The 26292-nt window shown below is 42.6% G+C and overlaps 1 protein-coding gene across 1 annotated transcript in view; it reads right to left on the reverse strand.

Moving 5' to 3' along the window:
- Positions 1 to 2656: 2656 nt before the first annotated feature.
- LOC141108917 (adenosine deaminase domain-containing protein 2-like) overlaps positions 2657 to 26292 on the reverse strand; it is a 65595-nt gene continuing 41959 nt past the window's right edge. The window contains exons 6-10 of the mRNA XM_073600883.1: positions 23797 to 23961; positions 17598 to 17806; positions 12106 to 12340; positions 4311 to 4434; positions 2657 to 2824 (exon numbers count right to left, since the gene is read on the reverse strand). Of these exons, the coding sequence (XP_073456984.1) occupies positions 2657 to 2824; positions 4311 to 4434; positions 12106 to 12340; positions 17598 to 17806; positions 23797 to 23961 (901 nt within the window). The remainder of the gene's footprint in view (positions 2825 to 4310; positions 4435 to 12105; positions 12341 to 17597; positions 17807 to 23796; positions 23962 to 26292) is intronic.

Genomic DNA, 26292 nt, shown 5'->3' on the forward strand with positions numbered 1-26292 from the left:
AAGTGGGAGAACCTGTTTCACCCTCTTTGGCATGTAACTGATTATCTAAACTTCGGCAAAACACATTCCACCTCCTCACCGAAGTAACGGGACTGGCAATAACCCCCTCTCCAGAACTTGCACTACTAGACATAGGCATGAAAAAATCCCCCACTGCTTCCACACACAACCTACTAGCCTCTAGATTATCGTTCGCCAATGGCAAACTCCAGACATTCCAACTAAACACAAAGTAGTTACCTTGGTCCATAACCAGGGTACTTATGAATGCATGTTTGCTACAAGTGAAGGTCGACTCCCTACAATCTTCAAGAAGTGGTCACACTGGCTAGAGTGGCATAGAAATGCTTAAACCTGATGTTCATACTTACTACATGTTTATGATACCCTGTGTTTATGCAAATCTTTATGTCTATCTGTATTGTTAAAATCCTAATAGAATTGTTGAAATAAGAGCAAACCGTATTGCTCTACCCCTTAACACAGTCTGATCCCAAATGGGGTGCCTGGGGGTACTGGACGATATCACTTGCCCTATAGCTAGTGTTTTGCAATGATTCCATTGCACAACTAAGTCTGTTATCGTGTTATACATTTGTACTCACCTATATGACTCTTTACTTTGTCATAATTTATGGCAGATAGTGTTTTTCCTTCTTGTTTCCTTTTGTTACTTCTGATAAACCTTAATAAAAATATTGAACCATAATAACCCGCAAGCCTCACTCCTATATGAGGAGATAGCAAATAGCCTATTATGGTGCAGTATTGTGATGGCTTAAAAATGTTTTATTTAAAATTAAAATGCACTTACATTTTAAAAGATTCAAACAAGCTTCAATTGAAAATTCCCCAGCTTTACTTCCACATATGACATCACTTCCGGTCCCAGTCTTTCTCTACTCGCCCTACACGTTACGTCATGGGTCACGTGACTTTATCAATCTTCATGCAGTGCTCGTAACAACCACTCCCACAGTGTAGGCTGAATGAACCGACCAAAAATAAATGCCTAACAAAGATGATTGGCATATAAATGCTTTAAATTATGAAAATCGTCTTCCAGCTTTCCCAGGATCCTCCTGCTTTAGGCATTTACATCTCTGTATATCGCCATGCATGCCAGAGCGAGAGCAACAATCCTAAGCCCATTATTCATGCTAAACTGAAGACCTGTAGGGGCTTTCAAAGCATCACCTATAAAAAAATATATCTTTTTTTTAGTATCAAAATCTGTCGCGATTTCATGGCTTGACATGTTGGGCATCTATTTACTCAGCGCAACGTTATCTGTTATATTTTACCAAAAATTGTGTAATATATTTCACTTATGTGCCCTAAAATTAACTTTAGCAGAATTTTTACTGAAGTTTAGCATTTCATAAACTATTGTGCTAGTATTGTGTGACATAAAAAATTTAAACTTATCACTTTTTTATTCTCTAGGGTGTTTGCTTTCAGAAAATATGTAATGTATTGAGGGTTTTACATAATCTTCAGTCCTAAAATGAATGATGGCTACATGGTCGTCTAGTTCTGGGACACCGCCATATGACCGTGTCCTGTTATTGCACCCGCTGCTGGGCACGGGCGGTGCGTTCTGTGTTCGCAGTGTCCTCTGGACACTGCCAATCACAGATTGAGGTAAAGAGCAGCTGTGTCCAATCACAGCAGATCACGGAAGTAAACAGATGCTGGTGATTGGCACTCCTTTCCTCATGCTGCCAGCATGAGAATCGGAGAAGAGAGCCGATGCTCGGCTTCTCTAACAGGGATATGTACACTGATAATCAGTGTCCCGATTATCAGTGCAGTCCCACCAGTGCTACCAGTCAGTGTTTCCTCAGTGTCACCCATCAGTGCCGCCTACCAGTGTAGCCTCATCAGTTTAAAGAGAAAAAATTACCTGTTTGCAAAATTTTATAATAAACTATAAATGTTTTTTTTTTCCCTGTCTTTTTTGTTTATTTACTAAATAATAAAAAACTCAGTGGTGATTAAATACCACCAAAATAAAGCTCTATTTGTGTGAGCAAAATAAATGATAAATTGATAAAAATTTAGTTTGGGTACAGTGTTGCATGACCGCGCAATTGTCATTCAAAGCTCAACAGCTCCAAAAGCTGAAATTTGGCCTGGGCAAGAAGGGGGTGAAAGTGCCCAGGAAGCAAGTGGTTAAATGGGTGCAAAAAATGCAAAATCGGCTCTGGCAGTGAAAGGGTTAAGGGCAAGGGAGCTTCATATTCACCAACATTGATGTCTAGCAGTGAAGAAAGACAAAGTTGGAAACAAAACTCCTGTCTTTATTTGTAAAGTAAAAAAAACACTGCAAAAGGTGACATATCCTTTACTTACAAAACAGCTGTTCTTTGCGATTTGGCACACAGCTATAAAAAGAAGCCATAACCATAGCCAAAAGCATGAGATACTGAAAATATTTATAGAAATTTAGGAAGGTCATATTAGAATTAAGGGCAGGACACTCCATCTGGATCTGTTCAAACATAGATTGCGGGAAACAGCTTTCCCTCTTTATTTGTAAAGTAAAAAAAAAAAAAATGCAAAAAGTGACATCTTTTACTTACAGAGCAAACTACTATTCTTTGTGTTTTGACACACAACTTAAAAGGAAAAGAAAACCAACATTTATAGATGTCTAAAGAAGGTCACATTGGAACTCAACACAGGGCTCTCCATCTGGGCCTTGACAGTTGGTGGCTTTGAACCTGTCCGCACACAGCTTGCTGGGCCACATTCCATAACCATGAGTGTTCATATGGGAGTACAGCAGGGTTTTGACACGCTGGTACTGGTCTGATGAAGCCTTTGACCCAAAGAAAAAAGATACAATGGAAGCCCATTTCCAGAAAAAAAAAAACATATCTTAAAGGGGTTGTAAAGGTAAAAGTTTTCACCTTCATGCAATCTATGCATGAAGGTGAGAAAACATTTGACAATACCGGTCCCCCCCAGCCCCCCCCCCGTTTTACTTACCCGACCCCTCGAAAGTCCTACGCTCGTTCCCGACATCCTCTTCGCCGCTCAGCCTGGCCGTTGATTGGTTACAGTGGATGGATTGAAAGCAGCGCAGCCATTGGCTCGCTCTGCTGTCAATCACAACCAATGACGCGGCGCAATGGGGGGCGGGACCGAGTGATACAGTGAGCGGGTATGGCCGCCGGCTGTATCACGGGAGCGCGCCTGCAAGCACTCAACACCATGCGAGGGAGCTCACATGAAGGTGTTGACTCCTTGTGGGGGGGAGCCGAGACAGCCGCCGAGGGACCCCAGAAGACCAGGTGCGGGGCCACTCTGTGCGAAACGAGCTGCACAGTGGAGGTAAGTATAACATGTTTGTTATTTAAAAAAAAAATTATCTTTATTGATCCTTTAAAGTGTCATTAAACCCACATCATAAAAAAACTATCAATAAATGCTGTATTACATGATGTTCATACTCACTCAGTTTTCTTCGTATTCTGCAAAAAACCTGGTTGAACATGCTGCTCTCGATCTCACCCATTTCCTCCCTATCACATCTGAGCAGCCCATGTGTCACACATGTGTGAGTATACAGTGGTAAATGGCAGCCCACTCCCTCTGTCCTCCTTGCCCACTAACCAGCTAAACACAATGGGGGGCAGAATACTACATGTAGATTGATGGAGGCTTCACCACCCTGTTATTCTAACACACAGGCTGGAGGGGCGCGACAACCTGTGACTGGCAGAAATCCACCCACACCATGTTATTACCAAAAAATAATCAAGTTTTGATTTCAATTATATATTTGTATGATGATTTGAAACAGTTTGATACTAATTATCTGTGTTTACTGTTTCCCAAATGCTGTGTTAATTTTTATTTTGAACATGTGACCAGCAGAAGAGGACTAGAAGCTCCTCTTGCTTGTTTCCCTTCAGACAGGCTGGGAAAGATTTGGGTAATGTGACGGCTGTATATTGATTAGGAAAAAGGCACTTTTTACATTTTTTTAAATTAAAATAATTACAGTGCCATCATCCACATACAGAAATTGAAGGGACAATGTAAAATAAACAGTGTGTGTTTAGTATCACTTTAATTGTGTTCAGTTCAGCACTTGAAGACTAAAGGTAGCAGCATATAAGCCATGGTCTATGACTAGAAGTCCTTTACTGTACCCCAACATAAGACATTTTTTTTTTTTTAAAGCAGTAGACTTTTTATCACCTTTTATGGTTGTCTATCTTCCAATTTGTGAAAATTCCCCCATCTCCTGTCTATCTGATGATATGGCAGAACAGGAAATGATGGGATATGGTACCTACCTTAGCATGGTAGTAGGAGTCTTGTATCTCCTCTTTCCCCAGTAAACGTTGGACACCAATGTAATACATTAACATGGCTGCTTTACAGACCCGGCTGCCAGCACAGTGGGCATCAGAGAGAGCACTGCAGGAAAAACAGTTATTATTAACTAATGCTGGTTATTATTGTAAATGTGCTACAAAAGACATTAGACGCACTGAATAAAGATTCAGTGAAGAAAGCCATGCCTGCCGAGAGAAGACAGTGATTATTGCTAGCAGCTATACCAGTCGTTAGCGATAAGTGCATTTAAAATCCGACAGGCTGGTTGTACCTAAGTTGATTGATCGGCACATTCAGCATGCCCATAAATGGTTCAAATCTCACCGTCTATGGCCAGCCTTAGGAGGTCAGAGGGTTCTTAACCTTGGGTCCATGGACCCCTAAGTGGTCCATAGATGGGTTTCAGGGGGTCCCTTAGGGTCAGAGATAAAAAAAACATTTCCATTCACTATACAGTTCTCCCACTTGTCCCAATCAAAGGTTTTCCATTAAAAGAAATCACACCCTGCCACTGCTTATAGTACAGAGCATTAAGCGTCCCTTGACTTGTTTTCCATTTAAATTTGCATCAAAGTTCTCTGCACAAACGTTATCTTGTGCCAACCCATAATAGGAGTGAGTTTTTTGTTAAAAGTATTTACTTTGTTCAAACTTTGTGTATGCCATACTGTATGAGACAATCAAATTTCAATAAAGTACATAAAATTCATTGCATGCAAAGTTGTATTTATTTGAATATTTTTGGGGAGGGGACCCATAGCTTTCATCAGATTCCTAAAGGAGTCCGTTACTCAAAAACAGTTAAGAACCACTGTACCAGACAAGATTTAAAAAGTGTTACTAAACCCAGTAATATGAAAATAGTTCATCCGCTCCCCCCACAGTGCCCACAGCTTATAAATCTTTTTACATTAAAATACTGCCACTATATATCTTTTTGGATGATCTGTATACCACGGTTACATGATAAACTACAATTTCTCCAGTGCTGAGAGTTCAGGTAGGAGGAGATTTCCACTACAGCCTGTATACACGTCCACATGTGTGATGTCAATATCATGTGACCTGGCTAGCTCTGAGAACAAGTAAATGTTCTCTCCAGCATAAAAGACACAACTGATCATGTGCAAGTCGGCTAGCCTGCCTATGTTAGCTGGCCTTCCCCAAATAGACAGTGCAGGAGGGGCTGGATCTATGCTTACAGGATAAAACAGCCTTTTTACACAATGCCGAGGATTAACCACTTAAGTTCCACAGTGAGAAAAACAAGCATGCTATGCTGCATATACAGACAAATTTTACTGTTGTGGGTTTAGTAACACTTTAGGACAGATCTCTGACATTTAGTGCTTGTTCACACCAGCCTGCGCTCTAAAAACACACGTACATTGGTGTGGGGAAAGAAGCAAAGCGTTGTTCATGGTTTCTTTTTTTAACTTTATAAACCACTTGCCGATCAGCAGTTTAACAAATACTGCTGACCGGCAGCCATATTGTTCCCCCACAAAGTATCTACACGTTGTGGAGGAACTTCTTGGTTTACAGGTGCGCACACCCCCTGATACTTGTGCTGCGTCCAATGATTTTGGCTGTGAACCTGCTGATGGCTGTGGCCAACCACAGCACAGAGATCTGTATGTGTTATTAAACACAGATCTGGCTGGTTCTTGCTTCATGACCTCACTTACCGTTCTGAGGTCAGGAAGAAAAGCCAGCCAGTCTGAGTAAAATCAGCACACATACACTTGTTTGGCACACAGTTAACCCTTTGACTGCCCTCGTGACCAACCAGTGTCATTAGTACAGTATTATCACTGTATTAAGCCACTTTCACACTGTAGTGCTTTACAGGCATTTTAGCGCTAAGAATAGCACCTGCAAAGTGCCTCTCCTGTCACACCCATGTGAGTGCTTTCACACTGGATCAGTGCGCTTGCAGTACGTTAAAAAAGTCCTGCAAGCAGCATCTTTGGGGCGGTTTAGGAGCGGTGTATACACTGCTCCTAAAACACCCTGCCCATTGAAATCAATGGGCAGCGCTGCAAAGCACTTCGGCAGCTAGCGGGGGTTAAAAGCTCCCCTCTAGCGGCCAAAAAGCGCCGCTAAAAACTAGCGGTGCTTTACTGCCATCGCTCTCACCGCCCCAGTGTAAAAGTGCCCTTAGTGTCACTAGCGACATCAGATAGTGTCAGTTAGCATCCCTTCCAGCCAGTGTTAGCACCTGCCCCTGATTTCCCACCACACTATCACAGTCACAATATTAAGTCGCTAATCGCCACCATTACTAGTATAGTGTTTGTTTGAGTCCACATTCTGGTCACAACCATACTAGTGTCCTGAATAATGCAGGGATCTTCAAACTATAGCCCCCCAGCTGTTGGGGAATACATGTCCCATGAGGCATTGCAAAACTCTGACATTCAGTAATGCCTAGGCATGATGGGAATTGTAGTTCCTGAACAACTGGAGGGCCATAGTTTGGAGACCCCTGCTCAATAGTATAGTGTCCCCAAAAGTGCAGCGTTAGCAGGATCAGCCCTGATCACTGCTAGCACTTGCATTTAGCCCCCCTCCAACAAGTACAGTGCAAATATAATTTTTCTGATCACTGCCACCTCTGATATATTGTCCGCAAAATCGCTGTGTTAGCAAGATCAGGCCTGATCTCTGCTAGCACTAGTCATTAGTTTTATTTCTAGCATGCAAGCAGTCCCTGATTGCTAGCCAGGAGCTCTTTTTCCAATAGCTACCACTAGGTACCTGTAAAGTTAATACCCAAAATGTCCAAAAAAAAAAAAAAAAGGTACACTAGTGAAAAGGCATACAGGATTCTGAGCATGACAGATGAGAGCGAAAGGGAGGCCCCACTTTCAGAATCAGGCTCAGAATATGAACCTTGCAGAAAGCAGCCAGCTCAGATGATGGTGAAGAGGTTCCTCCTAAAATCAGGCATGCCCAACCCCATGTTGCTGAAGTGCTAGAAACATAATTATGCTCAGGTGCAGCAGGAAGCATTTACTAGTGCTTGTCTTGTCTTTACATGTTTACTACTATATGTCCTACCAGGTAGATGTTTATGCCTCTACTGACGCCAGCTTTCAGTGAAAGATCTGACTCAAAGACCATATTCACTGCCCAAATTTTAAGGGCGTAGAAAACTCCCACTGCAGTCTGCAGAGCTGCTCCTACCACAGAGAAAAATGCCTCAAAGATTTCTAGCCTCCACTGGGGTCATCAGGGTTTTGTTTAAATAGGAACTAGTGGGGTAGACGACGGGAAAACCCCATTTCTTGTGGAAATCCTCCTCGATGGGGTACTGATGAGTAAAACACTTCAGTGGGGAAAACACCCTGTCTAGGTGATCCCAGTCAGCATAAATCACTCTTGTAAGTGAGGGTGCACTGGAAAAGACTTGGGATTCTTTGAAGGCTGGCAACTGACAAGCTGGTATTTGTTGTGATAACTTTGCACCTCTGCGGAGAAAAGGGCTTCCCTATCCCCAGCACTAGGTTGGAAATTCACCATGCTAAGAAGAGTCTGGCCTTGGCAGTGAGACACAGTGAGACCAAATCTGTTGGTCCTACACTGCCAGAATGTTGAAGTACAAAAGTCTGAAGTGAAACTGTGAAAATCTGTAAGGTAAACTTACACAGGACACCCTCCTCACCCCCACCTCAGCTCACCTGGAGTGCGGTCATCTCCCGTTCTGAGCCCTGCTATAGCAGTGTCACGGGCCCAGGGCTTAGAAATCCCTGCAGCTTTCACTCTTTTTCTTCCCCGCTGACAGGACGGGCTACACAGGTACCAATTAGCATGCTCCTAAATGTACCTCCTGATGGGGTGCATTTTGGAGATTAAGCTGCAGGGATTTTTAAGCCCCGGACCCGTGACGCGGCTATAGCAGGGCTCAGAATGGGAGATCGCCGCACTCCAGGTCAGCAGGACTAGGAGGGGTGAGGAGGGGGTCCTGTGTAAGTTCACCTTACAGATTTTTCTGTAAAGGTGAACCTACCCTTTAATGTTGGTAAAATGTTCATGCATGGGAGATCAGCACAAAGAATACTGTGCATGTGGAGGGACAGAAGACTCATCCTGAACATTTGAAGAATTGTATCTACTGAGCCAATCACGCAAAAACATAAGGCTGTTGGTAAAAGGCCTAAGTGTCTGTGGACAGTGGCATTCATTGCGATGGACGTAGGATTTCCAGCCATGCACTAAACCCAGAAAGCAATCATCTGGCAGACTGCCATAGAAGCAACTGCAGGTTGCATGCCAGGGCCCGCAAAGAAAAGGGAAAAAAAGGCTTAAAAAGAGCTCTAACCTCTTTTCTACTGGGTCTTTTAACATAGGATTATCCTCCACAGGGCCTGTGAGGCTCTTGTTAGGACAAGATATGGCAGAATCAACCACAGGAACTGCCCACATTTATAGGAAACTTTCCTCAATAGCATATTTTTCAGCAAAGCATGTTGGAGGATTAAACATCTTCTCCATGTGAGGCAGTCCCCAGAAAGGCCAGGCTCAACTATCAAATGGACCAGGAGGGTCTTGGCTGGTTTTAGGTTAGGTAATTTAGAGATCCCATACTGGATACCTGGGGTGAGCAGAGTCAGGTTACTCCAACGCTAAGCAGTAGCGTACAGCATCAATAAGCATAGCTAGGGTATCCTTCCCATCGACTTCACCCTGATCTGCTTTTTAGGAGAAGGATCATCCTCAATTGCCACCTTTTCCTTAAATGGAGGACAAAAATTGCAGTGGATAACCTACCACTCCCAATGAAGCTAAGAGCTGTTCCTGAGCTATCAAGTTTATCTGACCCCTTTTTTTTTTTTTATATGTGCTTAAGAGTAAAGTGATTGTAAAGTCTTGAAAAAAAAAGAAAAGAAAGAAAGAAAGAGAAAGAAAGAGAGAAAGAAAGAGAGAAAGAAAGAAAGAGAGAAAGAAAGAAAGAAAGAGAGAAAGAAAGAAAGAAAGAAAGAGAGAAAGAAAGAAAGAAAGAAAGAGAGAAAGAAAGAAAGAGAGAAAGAAAGAAAGAAAGAAAGAAAGAAAGAAAGAAAGAAAGAAAGAAAGAAAGAAAGAAAGAAAGAAAGAAAGAAAGAAAGAAAGAAAGAGAGAAAGAAAGAGAGAAAGAAAGAGAGAAAGAAAGAAAGAAAGAAAGAAAGAAAGAAAGAGAGAAAGAAAGAAAGAAAGAAAGAAAGAAAGAAAGAAAGAAAGAAAGAAAGAAAGAAAGAAAGAAAGAAAGAAAGAAAGAAAGAGAATATATCCCCTATTTTGTAGACGCTATAAGATTTGCGCAAACCAATCAATATACGCTTATATTACCAAAAATATGTAGAAGAATACATATTGGCCTAAACTGATGAAGAAATGTAATTATTTATTTTTTGGGTGGATACTATAGAAAAAAGTAAAAGATATTGTTTTTTTCAAAATCACGCTCTTTTTTTGTTTATAGCGCAAAAAAAAAACAAAAAACGCAGAGGTGATCAAATACCACCAAAAGAAAGCTATATTTGTGGGGAACAAAAAAAGGACATAAATTTTGTTTGTGTAAAACGTCACGTGACCACGCAATTGTCAGTTAAAGCGACGCAGTGCCATATAGGAAAAAAAGGCCTGGTCATTAAGGGGGTAAATCCTTCCAGTCCTTAAGTGGTTAAAGCATAATTAAACTCCCCCTTTTTTTAATTATTAAATGGGCCCCCAGGTAGTTTATGCCATAATATGCTAGTATGGACCGCATATTAGCACATTATGACAGACTTACCTGTCAAAACGAAGCCCTCCAGCACTGAGCTAATCATGTGCTTCAAAAAAAATAAAAACCCCATTGGAATCCATGTATGTACGTCGCTGCCTGCTCCTGGGTTTATGCCCCCCCCCCCAAAGCCCGCTGTGATTGTACACTGGGGAGTCTGTTAGCAGATCCCAGCCAATGATGCATGGCTGGGAACTGCTGATAACTTGTATGCAATCACAGACCAGAGACCTGTCAATCGCAGGAATAAGAAAGAGATCTGTAGCAGCAGACATTGGACATTGTTAGGCACACATTTAACCCCTTGATCGCACCTAGATGTTAACCCTTTCCCAGCAAGTGTCATTAGTACAGTGACAGTGTATAGCATTAGGACTCATTACTGTATTAGTGTCACTGGTGATGTCAGTATAAGTTAATTTTAGATTGCCCTCCGTACTATTTCGGTCTCATTGTAAGTCACTGATCACAGCCATTACTAGTATAAAAAATAAAATAAATAATAATTCAGTATATATATATATATATACACACACACACACACACACACACACACACTAGTTTGTAGTGTACTATAACTTTCACACAAACCAGTCAATATACACCTATTGGGATTTTTGTAGCAGTATACATTTTGGCCAAAATTTATGAAAAAATGTTGTTGTTTTTTTCAAAGTTTGCAGTCTTTTTTCGTTTAAATCGGAAAAAAAAAAAAAAAAAAAAACAGTGGTGATCAGATACAACCAAAAGAAAAAGCTCTATTTGTGTGAAAAAAAAATAAAAATAAATCTAAATTACGCTTGGGTATAATGATGCATGACCACACAATTACCAATTAAAGTAGCACAGTGCTAAATAGCAAAAGATGGCCTAGTCATGAAGTGGGTAAAACCTTCCGGAGCTGAATTGGTTTATATGTTGATCTGTTTTTAAACAGATGTTTTATTTTTGTTTTTAAAGGGGGTACACAAAATAGGAATTATATATATATATTTATATATTTCTTTCAGCAGGAAAGTGGGGGAACTCCAGCACTGAATGTAATGTAATGGCAGGGGGTGACAGGGTGTGCTGGAGGGCCTACTGATGCTGGCTGCTGGGGAATCTATTGTTGCTGGAGGGGATCCATTTCTGCGAGGGAAGGGGATCTATTGTTGCTGGGGGATCAGTCGTTACTGGGAGGGATGTAATGTTGAGGGAGGGGTCTTTGTTGCTGGCTTCTGGATGGTCTATTGTTGATGGGGAGGTCTATTGTTGCTGGGGGTTGGTCCAATTTTGCCCGGGGTCAATCTACTGTTAAGGGAGGGAGGGGTCTAATATTGCTGGCTGTTGGGTGTCAATTGTTGCTAAAACTATTTTACTGCCTTTCTTGTTATCAATAACAAATTCCATACACAATACTTAGCACCACAAAATGATACTTGGTTCTGTATTCTCTAAAAGGGGTAGTACTGGGAGGTGGGTAAGGGAAGCAAGGAACGGTGCTTGGAGATGGGTAGGGGGCGGAGTCAAGGGGTGACTCGGAAGGGAGGAGTTCTTGCACCTATTTTATGGAGTGGAAGAGGACTCCAGTGGCAACCTGTGAAGCTCTGGTGAACTCCATGCCCAAGAGGATTAAAGCAGTGCTGGAAAATAATGGTGGCCACAAATAATATTGACACTTTTGGCCCAATTTGGACATTTTTACTTAGGGGTGTACTCACTTTTGTTGCCGTGGGTTTAGACATTAATGGCTGTGTGTTGAGTTATTTTGAGAGGACAGGAAATTTACACTGCTATGCAAGCTGTACACTCACTACTTTACATTGTAGCAAAGTGTCATTTCTTCAGTGTTGTCACATGAAAAAATATAATAAAATAATTACAAAAATGTGAGGGGTGTACTCACTTTTGTGAGATACTGTACACACACACACACACACTGTATATGTATAAATGACACAACCATTTGTTATATCTGTTGTCAATGTTTCCTATACAGTTCTTACCTCTCCACAGGTTTTCCACTGCTGCCATCTAAAACCTCCACTTTCTTATCACCTTTGCTCCAATTCAGGCTGTGTGTGGGGTGAACAGGGGGAGGGTGCTGGCTGTTATGTTCTGGCCCAAGAAACAAGTGGGGAGTATGCACCTCATAGGGCTGGAACAGAGACACGCTTGGAGATGGCGGCAGCCGTTCAACAAGAGCATTAGAGAGCAAATCTTTTTGTTGCATAGAGGCCCCTGTATTCACAAAAATTACAATCACAATTAGACAAGAAAATAACACCACTCCAGATACAGACACCTTGGGGGTTATTTACGAAAGGCAAATCCACTTTGCACTACAAGTGCAAAGTGCACTTGAAATAGCACTGAAAGTGCAGTTGCTGGAAATCTGAGGGGAATATCTGAAATGAGAGGAAGCTCTGCTGATTTTTATATCCAATCATGTGCAAGCTAAAATACTGTTTTCCTTACATGTCCCCCTTGGATCTACAGTGACTGCACTTCCAAGTGCACTTTCAGTGCAATTTCAAGTGCACTTTGCACTTGTAGTGGAAAGTGGATTTGCCTTTCGTAAATAACCCCCATAGGGTTTACACATGTTTCATAGATTAATCCACACAGGCAAAGTGCTGTCTACATTTAGTTAAAGGGGTTGTAAACCCTCTTTTTTTTTTTTTTTTTTTAAATAATAAACATGTTATACTTCCCTCCACTGTGCAGTTTGTTTTGCACAGAGTGGCCCTGAACCTCCTCTTCTGGGGTCCAACGGCGGTGCTGGTGGCTACTCCCGGCATAGAGTGTCCACGTTGGAGAAGCTCTGTCCTTGGTGGACACCCGCGCGGGTGCGCTCCTGAGTCCCGCATCTGTGTCCATTCACACAGAATGCAGGACTCAGCCCCGCCCCCAGCGCCGCGTCATTGGATTTGATTGACAGCAGCAGGAGCCAATGGCTCCGCTGCTATCAATCTATCCAATCGGGACATGAGACACCAGCTACAGATGGTGTGCTCGTTCCTGGACAGAGGATGGCAGCATCCAGGTCAGTAAAACGGGGAGGCTGGGGGGCTGCAACACTAAAAAAGGTTTTTGAATGCATTAAGGTGAAAAACCATGAGGGTTTACAACACCTTTAACCACATATTTCAGATTTTTGGTGAGTGCTGGAAAGTTAAAGCCCAATCTCCTTTTTGTTACTGTAAAGCAGTCAGTATATGCTAGCAGTAATATATGTGGGCATCCTTTTTTTCCAATTATTAGTTAACTAGGGTGCTGCAGCTTGGGTTAAAAGAGAAGTGTGAGAATTAAAAAAAAAACAGCCAATCTCACCTAGATAGCTGTGCCCCGTCGGCTCTGTGCTCTGCCCCTCCAGCGCTCACTGGAGTGCTAGGCTGGTGAGGGGGCATAAGCAGCTGGCTCAGGCTCCAGGTAGCGCTCTAAGAGGCTAAGCCAGCTGCTGTTGAGGTATCTGGGTGGAGGGCGAAATTATTTTCGGAATCCCTGCAAAGCCTGAACCGGCTCTGTGACGTCAAGTGACAGCAGACTTTAGCCTGCTGTCGGCTGATTCTGGGCCACAGGAGTGCAGAACTAAGTGCACTCCTATGGCCCACATGAGAAGTATGACCAAAAGAGCTTTGGCCGTACTTCCTCTTTATTCCCTTGATGCTAAGCGCACGCAAATATGCAACCCCTCGGCAAGCGGGCCTTGGTGCTGAATATTTGCGTGCAATAGCGCCATTAGAACTGTGCCGAGAGCACATGCCCTGTGTGCTTCTGGAACTTACTGGTGGCTAAAGGAAAGCTCCAGATTGCTGCTTGCCATTGGGAGCTTTCTGATCATGTGACCGCCAATCATGGTGGTCTAATGACCATAGGCCCCACCTCCCGGCATTCTAAACCCCATTAAAGGGCCGGCAGGAGGCGGCTTTAAGGGTGTAGCCTCCCTGACGGTATTCCCGAGTGTGGCTTGGGGTTAAATTTCAGCACCATTACCGCAGCCACACTCGGGATTACATCTCAGGATCCTGGTGCAGTGTTACTTACCTTATGATGTCCCCCACTGTGTCTGCGGGCTTTGTCCTCCTCTGAAGCCTCTCTGTTCCATGCTCTGTACCCTGCGAGCGTCGTGACGCACGGGGGGTGGAGCCTGGTGGCAAATTCAAAAAATATTAAATTCATAACACATACAGTACTGTAATCTTACAGATTACAGTACTGTATGAAATCATTTCACATCCCTTTTGTCCCCAGTGCTTTGTCCAGTGCCCTGCATGCAGTTTTATATTATATATACTGTTCTTTCTGCCTGGAAACTTGAGATTGTTCATAGCAACCAAAAAGTGTCCCTTTACGTCAAAAGTGGCTTTAGACCAGCTAGAAAACAGCGATAGTAAATTAGAACACTTGCAGAATTGAACGACAGTGAATCGTGGGGAAATGTATTTTATTATTATTATATATTTTTTTTAATTATTTATATTTATTTATTATATTATAATTTATGATTTTGTGTTTCAAACTTCATCATACCCGGGATATCTACTAGACTCTTGTTTGGACAGATTTAAGTGTGTTATTGTTAAGAATTACAGGCCTACAATATAAAACGCCAAATTTCCATGCAAAATAATTATACCGCTTTCAGCACCTAAAATCCAAAATAATCATACCGCCAGGGAGGTTAAAATACATGTGCTGGATCATCAAATTAGTGCAACTGTTATGTAATAGGATGGTAAGTTCACACCTGCGCAATATATGTCACATTTCAGTCGTCATGTGAAAATGCATGACAAATAGAATCCCACTGTCATCTCAAGCAGCTGTGAAGCAGACCACTTCTAATTGTAATCTTCTGCTGGCTGCAATCAGCCACATTAGATCATGATAGCAGTGATCTACTGGTGCAGGGAGAGGAGCTACAGAGCTGCAACAGTTTTGCCCAAGCCTCAGTTCTGACAGGATGTGCCGTGACTTTTCTACACTTCAAGCCTAAATGCTATGCAGAAGCATGGCAGGGAGTACCCAAGCCATATTAAGACACCAGAGACTAACTCAGCCCACTTTTAAACAAAAATATTACATTAACCTCCCTGGCGGTATGATTATATCAGATTTTTGCGTCTCAAAGCGGTACAATTGTTTTGCATAGAAATTTGGCGTTTTAGATTGTAGGCCTGTAATTCTTCTAGTAGATATCCCGGGTATGATGAAGTTTGAAACACGAAATCATAAATAATATAATAAATAACTATAAATAATTATAAAAAATAATAATATAACAATAATAAAATTAATTTCCCCACGATTCACTACCGCTCAATTCTCCAAGTGATCTTATTTACCATTGCTGTTTTCTAGCTGGTCTAAAACCACTCAACGTAATGGGACACTTTTTGGTTGCCATGAACAATCACAAGTTTACAGGCAGAAAGAACAGTATATATAATATAAAACTGCAGGCAGGGCACTGAACAAAGCACTGGGGACAAAATGGAGGTGAAATGATTTGATACAGTAATGTAATCTGTAAGATTACAGTGTACTGTATGAATGAATTTTGTACTTTTTGAATATGCCGCTGGGTTCCGCCTCCATGCATCGCTACGCTCGTAGGAACGGAGCCCGGAACACAGAGCATCGGGTGGAGGATCCGGCGGGGGACATAGCAGGATCCTGGTGACAAGGTAAGTAAGCTGTACCAGGATTCTGCAATGCAATCCTGAGTGTGGCTCGGGGTTACCGCTAATGGTATTGAAATTTAACCCCGAGCCACACTCGAGATTACCGCCAGGAGGGTTAAGGTGAGTTGGCCATTTAAATCCCTGGTGCCCAACCTGCGGCCCTTTGGCACTTTTTGTGCAGCCCTTGGGCCCCCTGAAGACAATGCTCTATGTTTCCCTATTGCCCTATTATAGCAGTGATTTCTAGCAGTCTCAAGTAACATGTTTCCAATCAATTACTGTCTCCTGAAGCTTGTCCCCAGTCTCCAACAACTCCTATAGCATATTCACAGTCTCTGGCAGTCTTCCCAAGCATGTCCACATGTTATAAGCATTTCTTGTATCATGTCCGCAGTCTCTGTCTGACCAGGTCCTGTATCATGTCTGCAGTCTCTGTCTGACCAGGTCCTGTATCAGGTCTGCAGTCTCTGTCTGACCAGGTCCTGTATCAGGTCTGCAGTCTCTGACCAGGTCCTGTATCAGGTCTGCAGTCTCTGACCAGCTCCTGTATCAGGTCTGCAGTCTCTGACCAGGTCCTGTATCAGGTCTGCAGTCTCTGATCAGGTCCTGTATCAGGTCTGCAGTCTCTGATCAGGTCCTGTATCAGGTCTGCAGTCTCTGACCAGCTCCTGTATCAGGTCTGCAGTCTCTGACCAGGTCCTGTATCAGGTCTGCAGTCTCTGATCAGGTCCTGTATCAGGTCTGCAGTCTCTGACCAGCTCCTGTATCAGGTCTGCAGTCTCTGACCAGGTCCTGTATCAGGTCTGCAGTCTCTGACCATCCCCTGTATCACTTCTGCAGTCTCTGACCAGGTCCCGTATTACGTCTGCAGTCTCTGACCATGTCCTGTATCATGTCTGCAGTTTCTATCCATCTCTTGTATCAGGACCATCTTCTGTGTTTTCTCCACAGTCTCTGACCATCTCTTGTATCATGCTCATAGTCTTGGAATATATCCTGTTGTGTGTCCGTAGTCTGACACTGAATTTTACACGTGGCGTGGTGATTTTGAGGGCTGCACTTGAGGCCCTCCATACCAAGAAAGTTAACCACCACTGATTTAAATGGATGAGGTGACAGCTCTGCTTTTTCATTCTTGTAAGTTCCAAGCCATTGGTTTAAAGAGCAGCCGCCCCTCACAGAAAGCTTACAGCTTAATTTAAAATTTCAGCTGCCATGTAGTAGCTCAGGCGAACATATTTTTTAGATAATTATATTAAGTCAAGTTAAAATAACAATATAGTTAGGGAAAAAGAGGAAATCTAAAAGGGTGCTTTATACAAGTCATTGGACCTGATAAAATACACATGGAGGTTAAAATACTAAAGCTGGCCATACACAGAGTGAATCTTGGTCAGCTCCTGATGAACTGGATAAAATTTGAATCATGGGTGTTCCTATCGGCATTCTCCCATCCAACATCCTTTGATCTAAAAACTGAAGGAGCGGGGAGGAAAACTGACTGATGAACAGCAGCTGAATCCAAACAGATGCAGCCACTGTTTGGGAATCCTGACCACTGGCGCTGGCAGCTGTCAGAATACAATAGCCATTGGGGAAGATTCCTCCATTTTTCCTTCATCCTGTTTAGTTTGGATGGACGAATCGATAGATTTCTCTCATTCAGACCTGCTGTAAGAAATATTATAGTGTATGACCAGCTGGAATTCTTCAAAAGTATTTTAATTCAGTCATAGCAGAGTGTGGTCTAGTTTATAACATTACAACTTTAAGGTCAGGATGACTTTGCACATACACTTAACAATGCGTACCTACTACAATGCTTGTTATATACAGAGGCTGCATGAACTGGCTTAGCAACGCTCCCTGGACACCAAGAACAGTCCATTTAAGAAGCTTGTCGGTGGCAGACATAGTACATACACGGGCGGCCGCTACACTGGGGGGACAGTTAGACAATAACTGCAAAGAGCTCCTAGCGTGGATGCTCAGAGGAACAGAAGATTGTGGTATCCATGCACTGGAAGAGACAGGAAGACAAAACATAAGGTCTAAAAAATAAACCATAGATATAAGCAGGTAAAAGCCAGGCGCCCATTATGAAATTCAGGAAGGTGCTTACCTGTAACAGAGAATCTCAATACGTACAGCGCCTGGCAAATGCAGTGCTTAACGTTGCTTTGTTGCAGAGAATGGATCCCTAAAGTCCGGTGGTAAAATTACCTTTTCAGGAGTGTTGATCTCCGTGGTCCTCTGCAGCTTCCGCTGGTTCCTCCTGTTGACCTCCATATTACTGCGGGAGAGAGTAATAATGTGGAAAACGACAGGGGGAACCGATGAGAGCTGTGGGTGACTACAGAGATCAACACTCTCAAACGTGTTGGTTTACTAACAAGTGTTCACCTTGTCATGATCTTCTGATGGAGACTGCAAATGGCCATTTCAACACATCTGCATGGTACACTGTTGTCACCAACAGGAAACCCAGCCTAAAAAATGCCATGCCACCAACACCGGAGACATTGTAGACAGAGCAAGTGGCTGCAAGAGATAAGCACCACTAAGATGTAACAAAGGTTGAAAAAATGGTAAATGCAAATATTTGAATAGGATGCAAAGGGCTGCACGCTTGAAAACTGTATCCACGTTATAGATAATCTTAAACCACTTGAAGAACAAGCCTTTTCTGACAGCATTTTTCTTCTAGAAAATTACTTAGAACCCCAAACATTATATTTATTAATTTTTTTATCAGGGGCCCTAGAAAATAAAATGGTGGTTGATGCAATATTTTTATGTCACACAGTATTGGCTCAGCGGTTTTTCAAATACAATTTTTTATTTAAAGAACATACACTTTCGTGAATTTTAATGCATGAAAACACAATATATATAGCCAATTTTTTTTTTTTGTAAAGTATAAAAGATGATGTTACGCTGAGCAAAGAGATACCCAACATGTCACGCTTCAAAATTGCGCACGCTTGTGGAATGGCGGCAAACAACGGTACTTGTCCATAGGCAACGCTTTCATTTTTTTTTTAAAAGGTTTTAATAGGTTACCAGTTTAGAGTTACAGAGGTCTAGCGTTAGAATTATTCCCCTCGCTATAAAGTTTGTGACTATACCTCACATGCGCGGTGCGAACACCGTTTACATATGCATGCGTGACCTACATATGCGTTTGCTTCTGCGTGCGAGCAAGGAGGGAAGGGGGAGCTTTAAAAAGTTTTTTTTTTTTTTTTTGTCAACTTTCCTTGTGATATAAATAAGGCATGACAGGTCCTCTTTATGGAGATCAGATCTCTCCTGTACCCTGGAAAGCAGGAGATTGAAAAAAAAAAAAAAAAAGAAGAACAAAACATTGATCTCATGCTTTTCAAAAAAAATAAAATAGCAGTGTTTATATCTGCCCTAACTAGAAGTGATGTAATGCCGTTGTTTCCTAGACTATAGAGATGACCAGGGACCTTATAAATTGGATACCGGGCCTGGACAGGCGTTGGCGGGCGGGAAAGAAGGGTGCCATTGGGGGTGGAGGAGGAACATCCCCTCCCGCTGCTTGTAAAATAAATCCAGCTGCTAATCAGCCTCTAGGATTGTTTCTTGGATTTGCTGCAGCCATAACACCGGTATAACCACTTAAAGCTATTGATTTAGCTATAACACCATATAATGCAACAGCAGACACTGTGGGAGCGAAAAAACACAGTCAATGCGTTTCTTGCTGCTTTATATGGCAGCTGTATGCCATAACCTTGGTAATTTTTTTTTTTTTTTTAAGGATTAGCAGCTGGATTGATTTTACAGGCAGTGGGAGGGGTACTTCCTCCACCCCCAATGCCAACCCCCGCCCTATCCCAACCACCAATGCCTGTCGGGGCCTGGTATCCAATCTAGAAGGTCCCAGGCACGAAAGCTAGCAGCGCGAAACACGCTGACTGTGTTTGCTTGTTCCCACGGTGCCTACTGTTGCTGTACATGGCGTTTTAAAAATTATAAACAAAGTAGATGCAGTTTTCAAGTGTGCAGCCCTTTGGATCCTTTTGCATTTGTTTCACATGGCTGAATGAGCGGTGCTTGTACCTGAATACCCTGGAGGTGAAAGGGACTCTGCGGCGGACCGACCTGGAACAGCAGCATACACATTGGGGTTGGTTTACTAAAACTGGAGAGTGCAAAATCTGATGCAGCTCTGCATAGTAACCAATCACCTTCCAGGTTTTATTGTCAAAGCTTAATAGAACAACCTGAAGTTAGGCTCCATTCACACTAGCGCGTTTTTTGATGCATTTTGCAGAAATGTACGGGAATTTTTTAACATGGGTTCCTATGGAACATGTTCACATCAATGCCTTTTTGTTTCTCTGCATTTTTGGAAAGGGTCAGGGACTTTTTTTCATGCAAAATGCAGCGTTTTGCATGTAATAGAATTCAATGGACAAGCATCAAAAACGCAAGTGCACCGTTTTTGCAGCGTTTTTGCCATTTTTTTTTTTATTTTTTAAAAATTTTTTTTTTAGACTGTAAAAAAAAAACTGTAAAAAAAAAAAAAACGCAAAACGCAAATCGCGGCAAAAACGCTGCTCAAAAACGTGGCAAGCATGAAAAAAAACCCTCCAAAAATGCTCAAAAGCAACATGCATAGGTGTGAATCGAGCCTTAGAACCTGATTGATTTCTATGCAGAGTTGAACCAGATTTTGCACTCTTCAGTTTTATTAAATTAACCCTATTGAATCTACAAATAGTTTAAATTGAAAATATTGCATATTTATGATACACAGTGCCTTTGAAATGAGTTTTCATCTACTTTAAAGATCTTAAAATATTATCTTGCGCTGACAAAAACTGGGCTCCCAATGGCAGCTGATTGCAATGTCTCTAAGGGAAAACTGTAAGTAACTTACAACTGAAATGTATGTCAAGAGAAAAACGTTTTATTTGTTTTGGATAAAATGGGTAAAAATTAGAACCCTGGTCTGGTTTTTATGGTTTTTTGGGGTTCCATTGGAGGGATTAACCTTCACTTAAAGAGGAAGTAAACCCCGGCCGATTATTCTTATTTTTCCAATTTTCACATACAATAGCTCATTACAAGGGATAATAGATTGAAATCGGCCAAAAACGAGGTCTGTAAATACCTTATTTAGGCTCTTTGTAATCTCTTCATTTCCGGGTATTGGCCGCGCCATTGTTTGTGCTGTTTGCTGAATCTGTTCTGGATGTCACTTCCGCCCTTACTCTGTTTCCCATTCGAAATCTCGCGCATGCGCCGTAGTGCCGTATCAGGAAGGAGATAATCAGAGCAGCATCTCGAGACTTCTCCTCTGTGCCATTCAGAGGGGAAGCTCGTCCATAGAAATGTCCCGACATGCAGGGAATACAGAAACAGCACACTTTAGGTGCCGTTAATGAAACATCCTACTGCGCAATCGCTTACAGGACGATTTACATGGAAACTACAGCAGTGAGTACACTTTCACAGGCAGTGGTCAGCTGCATGTGCTATCTACATTATGAAGAGCTAAAGTTGTCTCGGAGGGTTTACAACCACTTTAAAGAGGAGTTCCACCCAAGGTCCAGTCAAAAAAAAAAATTAAAAGTCAGCAGCTATAAATACTGCAGCTGCTGACTTTTAATTGGACACTTACCTGTCCCAGGGTCCAGCGATGCAGGGGATCGAAGCCCCGCTCGTCTCCCCCTCTGTTCAGCGGTGCCGGCATTGCAACTGTGGGCGCCGGGCTGTAGCTCCACAGCCTGGCACCTACTGCGCATGCGCGAGCGGCGCCGCACGCCGTGATTGGCCGCTCAGTCACCTGGGACCTGTAATGGGTCCCAGATGATTGACAGGAGGGAGGGAGCAGAGCTGAGCCCTTCCTGTGCCGAGGGGGAAGCAATGTCACCAGCCCAGGCACTGGAAGAGGCAGACTACGAGGGACCCCCTAGCAACAGGCATTTAGAGGTAAGTGAAAAAAAATATATATATCCAAATTTTTTTTGTATTTTTTTTTAGGATTTTTCATGTAGTTTTTATTTTTTTGGGTGGAACCCCACTTTAAGGTTAATGATTTTTATCATTAACTATCCTGCTAACGGTTAATGATACTTATCCTGCTAATGGTTTTACCACACGGGAAATATGCAGCAAGGACAGAAAGAAAAAAATCTGGCAGGGGTTCTAACCTTCCCCAACTCTGCTAAAACATAAGCATTTTCATTCTCGCTGTTACTGTTGGAGAGTTAAGCTGGCCATAGATGGTTCGGTCCCTGCTGAACTGGCCGAGATTCGAACCATCTATAAGCAGGCTGAATGTACGGAAGTCGATCCATTGATCAACTTAGGTACAACCAGCACATTGGCTTTTCAGTATGCGATTATTGCCATTGGCTATAGCAACTAGCGATAATCACAGTGTTCTCCAGACGACCCCCCCCCCCCTCCCCCAAGCCTAGTAAAAAGATAAAAGGTAAAAGAAAAAAAATGCTGGGAAGGGCCATACAGAGGGAGGTCTGAGGGGTAAATCTGGGTAATGCCTGAGCATACACTTTCTGTACCGTTCTTTCCATTACCATCATTAGTCCTCTTAGATCTCAATTACACTTGTGGTTGGAGGGACAATGTAAACATGCAGCTAAGACATGCATTTACCACTCCCCACAATCACTCTCCCTTAACCACTTCCCGACCGGCGCACGCCAATGTACGTCGGCAGAATGGCACGGTTGGGCAAATGGGCGTACCTGTAAGTCCCATTTGAATTCCCCACCATGCCATTGCATGCGCGCCGCCCAGGAGCTCCGTGAGTCGGGTCCCGCGGACTCGATCGCCGCGGGGATACACGCGATCCCCTCAGAGAGGACGAACGGGGAGATGCTGATGTAAACAAGCATCTCCCCGTTCTGCCTAATGACAGTGTCACTGATCTCTGCTCCCTGTCATCGGGAGCAGAGATCAGTGATGTGTCACAGCTAGCCCATCCCCCCTACAGTTAGAATCACTCCCCAGTACTGACTTAACCCCTCCCCGCCCCTAGTGGTTAACCCCTTCACTGCCAGTGTCATTTACACAGTAATCAGTGCATTTTTATAACACTGATTGCTGTATAAATGTGAATGGTCCCAAAAATGTGTCAAAAATGTCCGATGTGTCCGCCATAATGTCGCAGTCACAATAAAAAAAAATCGCTGATAGCCACCATTACTAGTAAAAAAAGAAATTATTAATAAAAATGCCATAAAACTATCCCCTATTTTGTAAACGCTATAACTTTTGCACAAACCAATCAATAATCGCTTATTGCTATTTTTTTTATCAAAAATATGTAGAAGAATACGTATCGGCCTAAACTGAGGAAAAAAGTTTTTTTTAATTATTTTTTGGGGTTATTTATTATAGCAAAAAGTAAAAAATAATGCGTTTTTTTTTCAAAATTGTCGCTATTTTTTTGTTTATAGCGCAAAAAATAAAAACTGCAGAGGTGATCAAATACCACCAAAAGAAAGCTCTATTTGTGGGAAAAAAAAAAAAAGGACGTCAATTTTGTTTGTGAGCCACGTCGCACGACCGCCCAATTCCGCCCAGTGCCGAATCGCAAAAAGTGCTCTGGTCAGGAAGGGGGTAAATTCTTCCGGGGCTGAAGTGGTTAAGAGCTGAAAGGACAGCAGACATGGGGGTATATATATATATATATATATATATATATATATATAGTGGCCATGATGGTTTGCATTTTGGCACAACAACAGTTATCCAATAACTGCCCATTCAACTGAATGGGGACACTCCACAACCACATACAATGCACGCAGTTCCAGCACACAAATGTTTGCTCTAAGGGTTTAAATAAGCAGTGAGGAGGCAAAATAACACCTCCTCACTGCCTGCCAAATGCCTCTGAAGAGCGACCCAATGTGGATCGCTCTTCAGAGGGCACTGCATGTATAAATGAGGCCTCATTGCTTCTGTATACAAATTCAATTTACTCATTTGCACCCATATGACACTTACATGCATGATGGAGAGGCTACGTCTGGCATGCAGCTTAGATAGAGGTGCAGGAAGATGTTTGGTTTGAGCACCAGCAATTGGCTATGCTGAGAGGGACAGAATATGCACTTCTCACGGGCCTTATCCAGCCTACTGTAGTACAGGCTGATTTCCTTGTATAAGTACCTATGAACAGAGGTAAGAAATAGCTTTAGCTCCAACGCGGTATCAGAAAAAATGTGCTAGGATTACATAACAAAAGACACTAATCCAGATCCAGTGACAGGATGCTAAATGCAATGAGCAGCAGTAGAAATATAGGGATCCAGCAGTAAAATGAGTAGAAGATTTAACCTGAGCCCTGGAGAAGGGAGCAAATTACCACTGAAACGCATTGTCTTTCTTCCTCATTTTTATAAATCATATTTACAAGTGCTTCCTAAAAGTCGGCTTATAAAATTGTCAAGGATTTTTTAAAAGCCAATACTCCACTGCAATAACACAGCTCAAAGGCTTATTGTACTGACTGCTTTCACCGACCATGGGTGTCAGCTCGACTCAAGGACTTGTCCCATCATACTGGTTACAAAAAAAAAGAAAAAAAAAACAGTAAAGCTGCACAATGCAGTCCCAGACCATGACACTCTCACCACCATACTTGACTGTAGGCAAGACACACTTGTCTTTGTACTCCTCACCTGGTTGCCGCCACACACGTATGACACCATCTGAACCAAATAAGTTTATCTTGGTCTCATTAGACCACAGGACATGATTCCAGTAATCCATGTCCTTAGTCTGCTTGTCTTCAGCAAACTGTTTGCGGGCTTTCTTGTGCATAATCTTTAGCAGAGGCTTCCTTCTGGGACAACAGCCATGCAGACCAATTTGATGCAGCGTGTGGCATATGGTCTGAGCACTGACAGGCTGACCCCCCACCCCCCATCAACCTCTGCAGGAATGCTGGCAGCACTCATACGTCTATTTCCAAAAGACAACCTCTGGATATGACGCTGAGCACGTGTACTCAACTGCTTTGGTCGACTATGGCGAGGCCTGTTCTGAGTGGAACCTGTCCTGTTAAACTGTTGTATTGTCTTGGCCACCGTGCTGCAGCTCAGTTTCAGTGTCTTGGCAATCTTCTTATAGCCTAGGCCATCTTTATGTAGAGCAACAATACTTTTTTCAGATCCTTACAGAGTTCTTTGCCATGAGGTGTTATGTTGAACTTCCAGTCACCAGTATGAGAGAGTGAGAGTGATAACACCAAATTTAACACACCTGCTCCCCATTCACACATGAGACCTTGTAACACTAACAATGTCACATGACACCACGGAAGGAAAATGGCTAATTGGGCCCAATTTGGACATTTTCACTAAGGCCCCTTTCACACTGCCACGACTTAAGTCACGCGATTTTACAGCTGCGATTTCAGGGAATGCCTGTGTATACTTGAGGTCTATGGACCTCAACTCGCATGAAAGTTGGACCAAAGTAGTACAGGGACTACTTTGAAGTCGGCATGACTTGAAGTCGCACATATATGAATGGTTATCATTGGAAATCATGGTGAACGACTTGTCATGTGACTTTGCAGTCCCAAGTCGCAGGACAAGTCGCACAAGTGAGAAAGTAGCCTTAGGGGTGTACTCACTTTTGTTGCCAGCGGTTTAGACATTAATGGATGTGTGTTGAGTTATTTTGAGGGGACACCAAATTTACACTGTTATACAAGCTGTACACTCACTACTTTACATTGTAGCAAAGTGTCATTTCTTCAGTGTTGTCACATGAAAAGATAAAATAAAATATTTACAAAAATGTGAGGGGTGTACTCACTTTTGTGAGATACTGTAAGTTGAAATAGGTACATTTTTTAAGTAACTCCAGCCAAAAAAATAATTTTTATGTTTTTTGGATAGCACAAGGAAGGGTTAACACTCCTGTAATATTTGTTTTGCTGTCTGTGCCCCTGTTCAGAAGATTTGACCTCATTTTCTGTCCCCGTGACAATTGGATTTTGAAAAGTTTGGGTTGTCGTTGAAACAAGGATAGGTGATAAAGCTTTAGTGGAGACACCTACAGTATTCCCCATGATAACTCTTATAGGACAGAATTTCCCTTCCTAGGGGTAGATTTCCTCTCACTTCCTGTTGTCTCCCTCCATTTGTAAGTAGGAGTCAGGGACTGCCTGTACTTTGAATAAAGCTGTGGACGTTTACTTTGGTACTAAAAAGCATTTTTACTTCCTGCATATATACTGGGATGTTACTTGGCTGGGATCAGAGGAGGAGAATGGTGCACTGAAGTGGAGAGTCTGCAAATGTCACCTACTTACATTTCATATCAGCTTCTGAGCAGGGGGGCTTCTAACATGTAAATGAGCCGTTTCCTGAAGCCTGGCATCCTAAATGTTTACCATCTGTCTGCCCAATTCAGGGGAAGTAAGTGTCCACCTACAATGATGTAACATGCGGAGGAGGGGGAGAAGCCGCACACAGGTCCTCCCCACGA

This window comes from Aquarana catesbeiana, linkage group LG09 (assembly GCF_042186555.1).
Source record: "Aquarana catesbeiana isolate 2022-GZ linkage group LG09, ASM4218655v1, whole genome shotgun sequence".
NCBI classification, from domain to species: domain Eukaryota; kingdom Metazoa; phylum Chordata; class Amphibia; order Anura; family Ranidae; genus Aquarana; species Aquarana catesbeiana.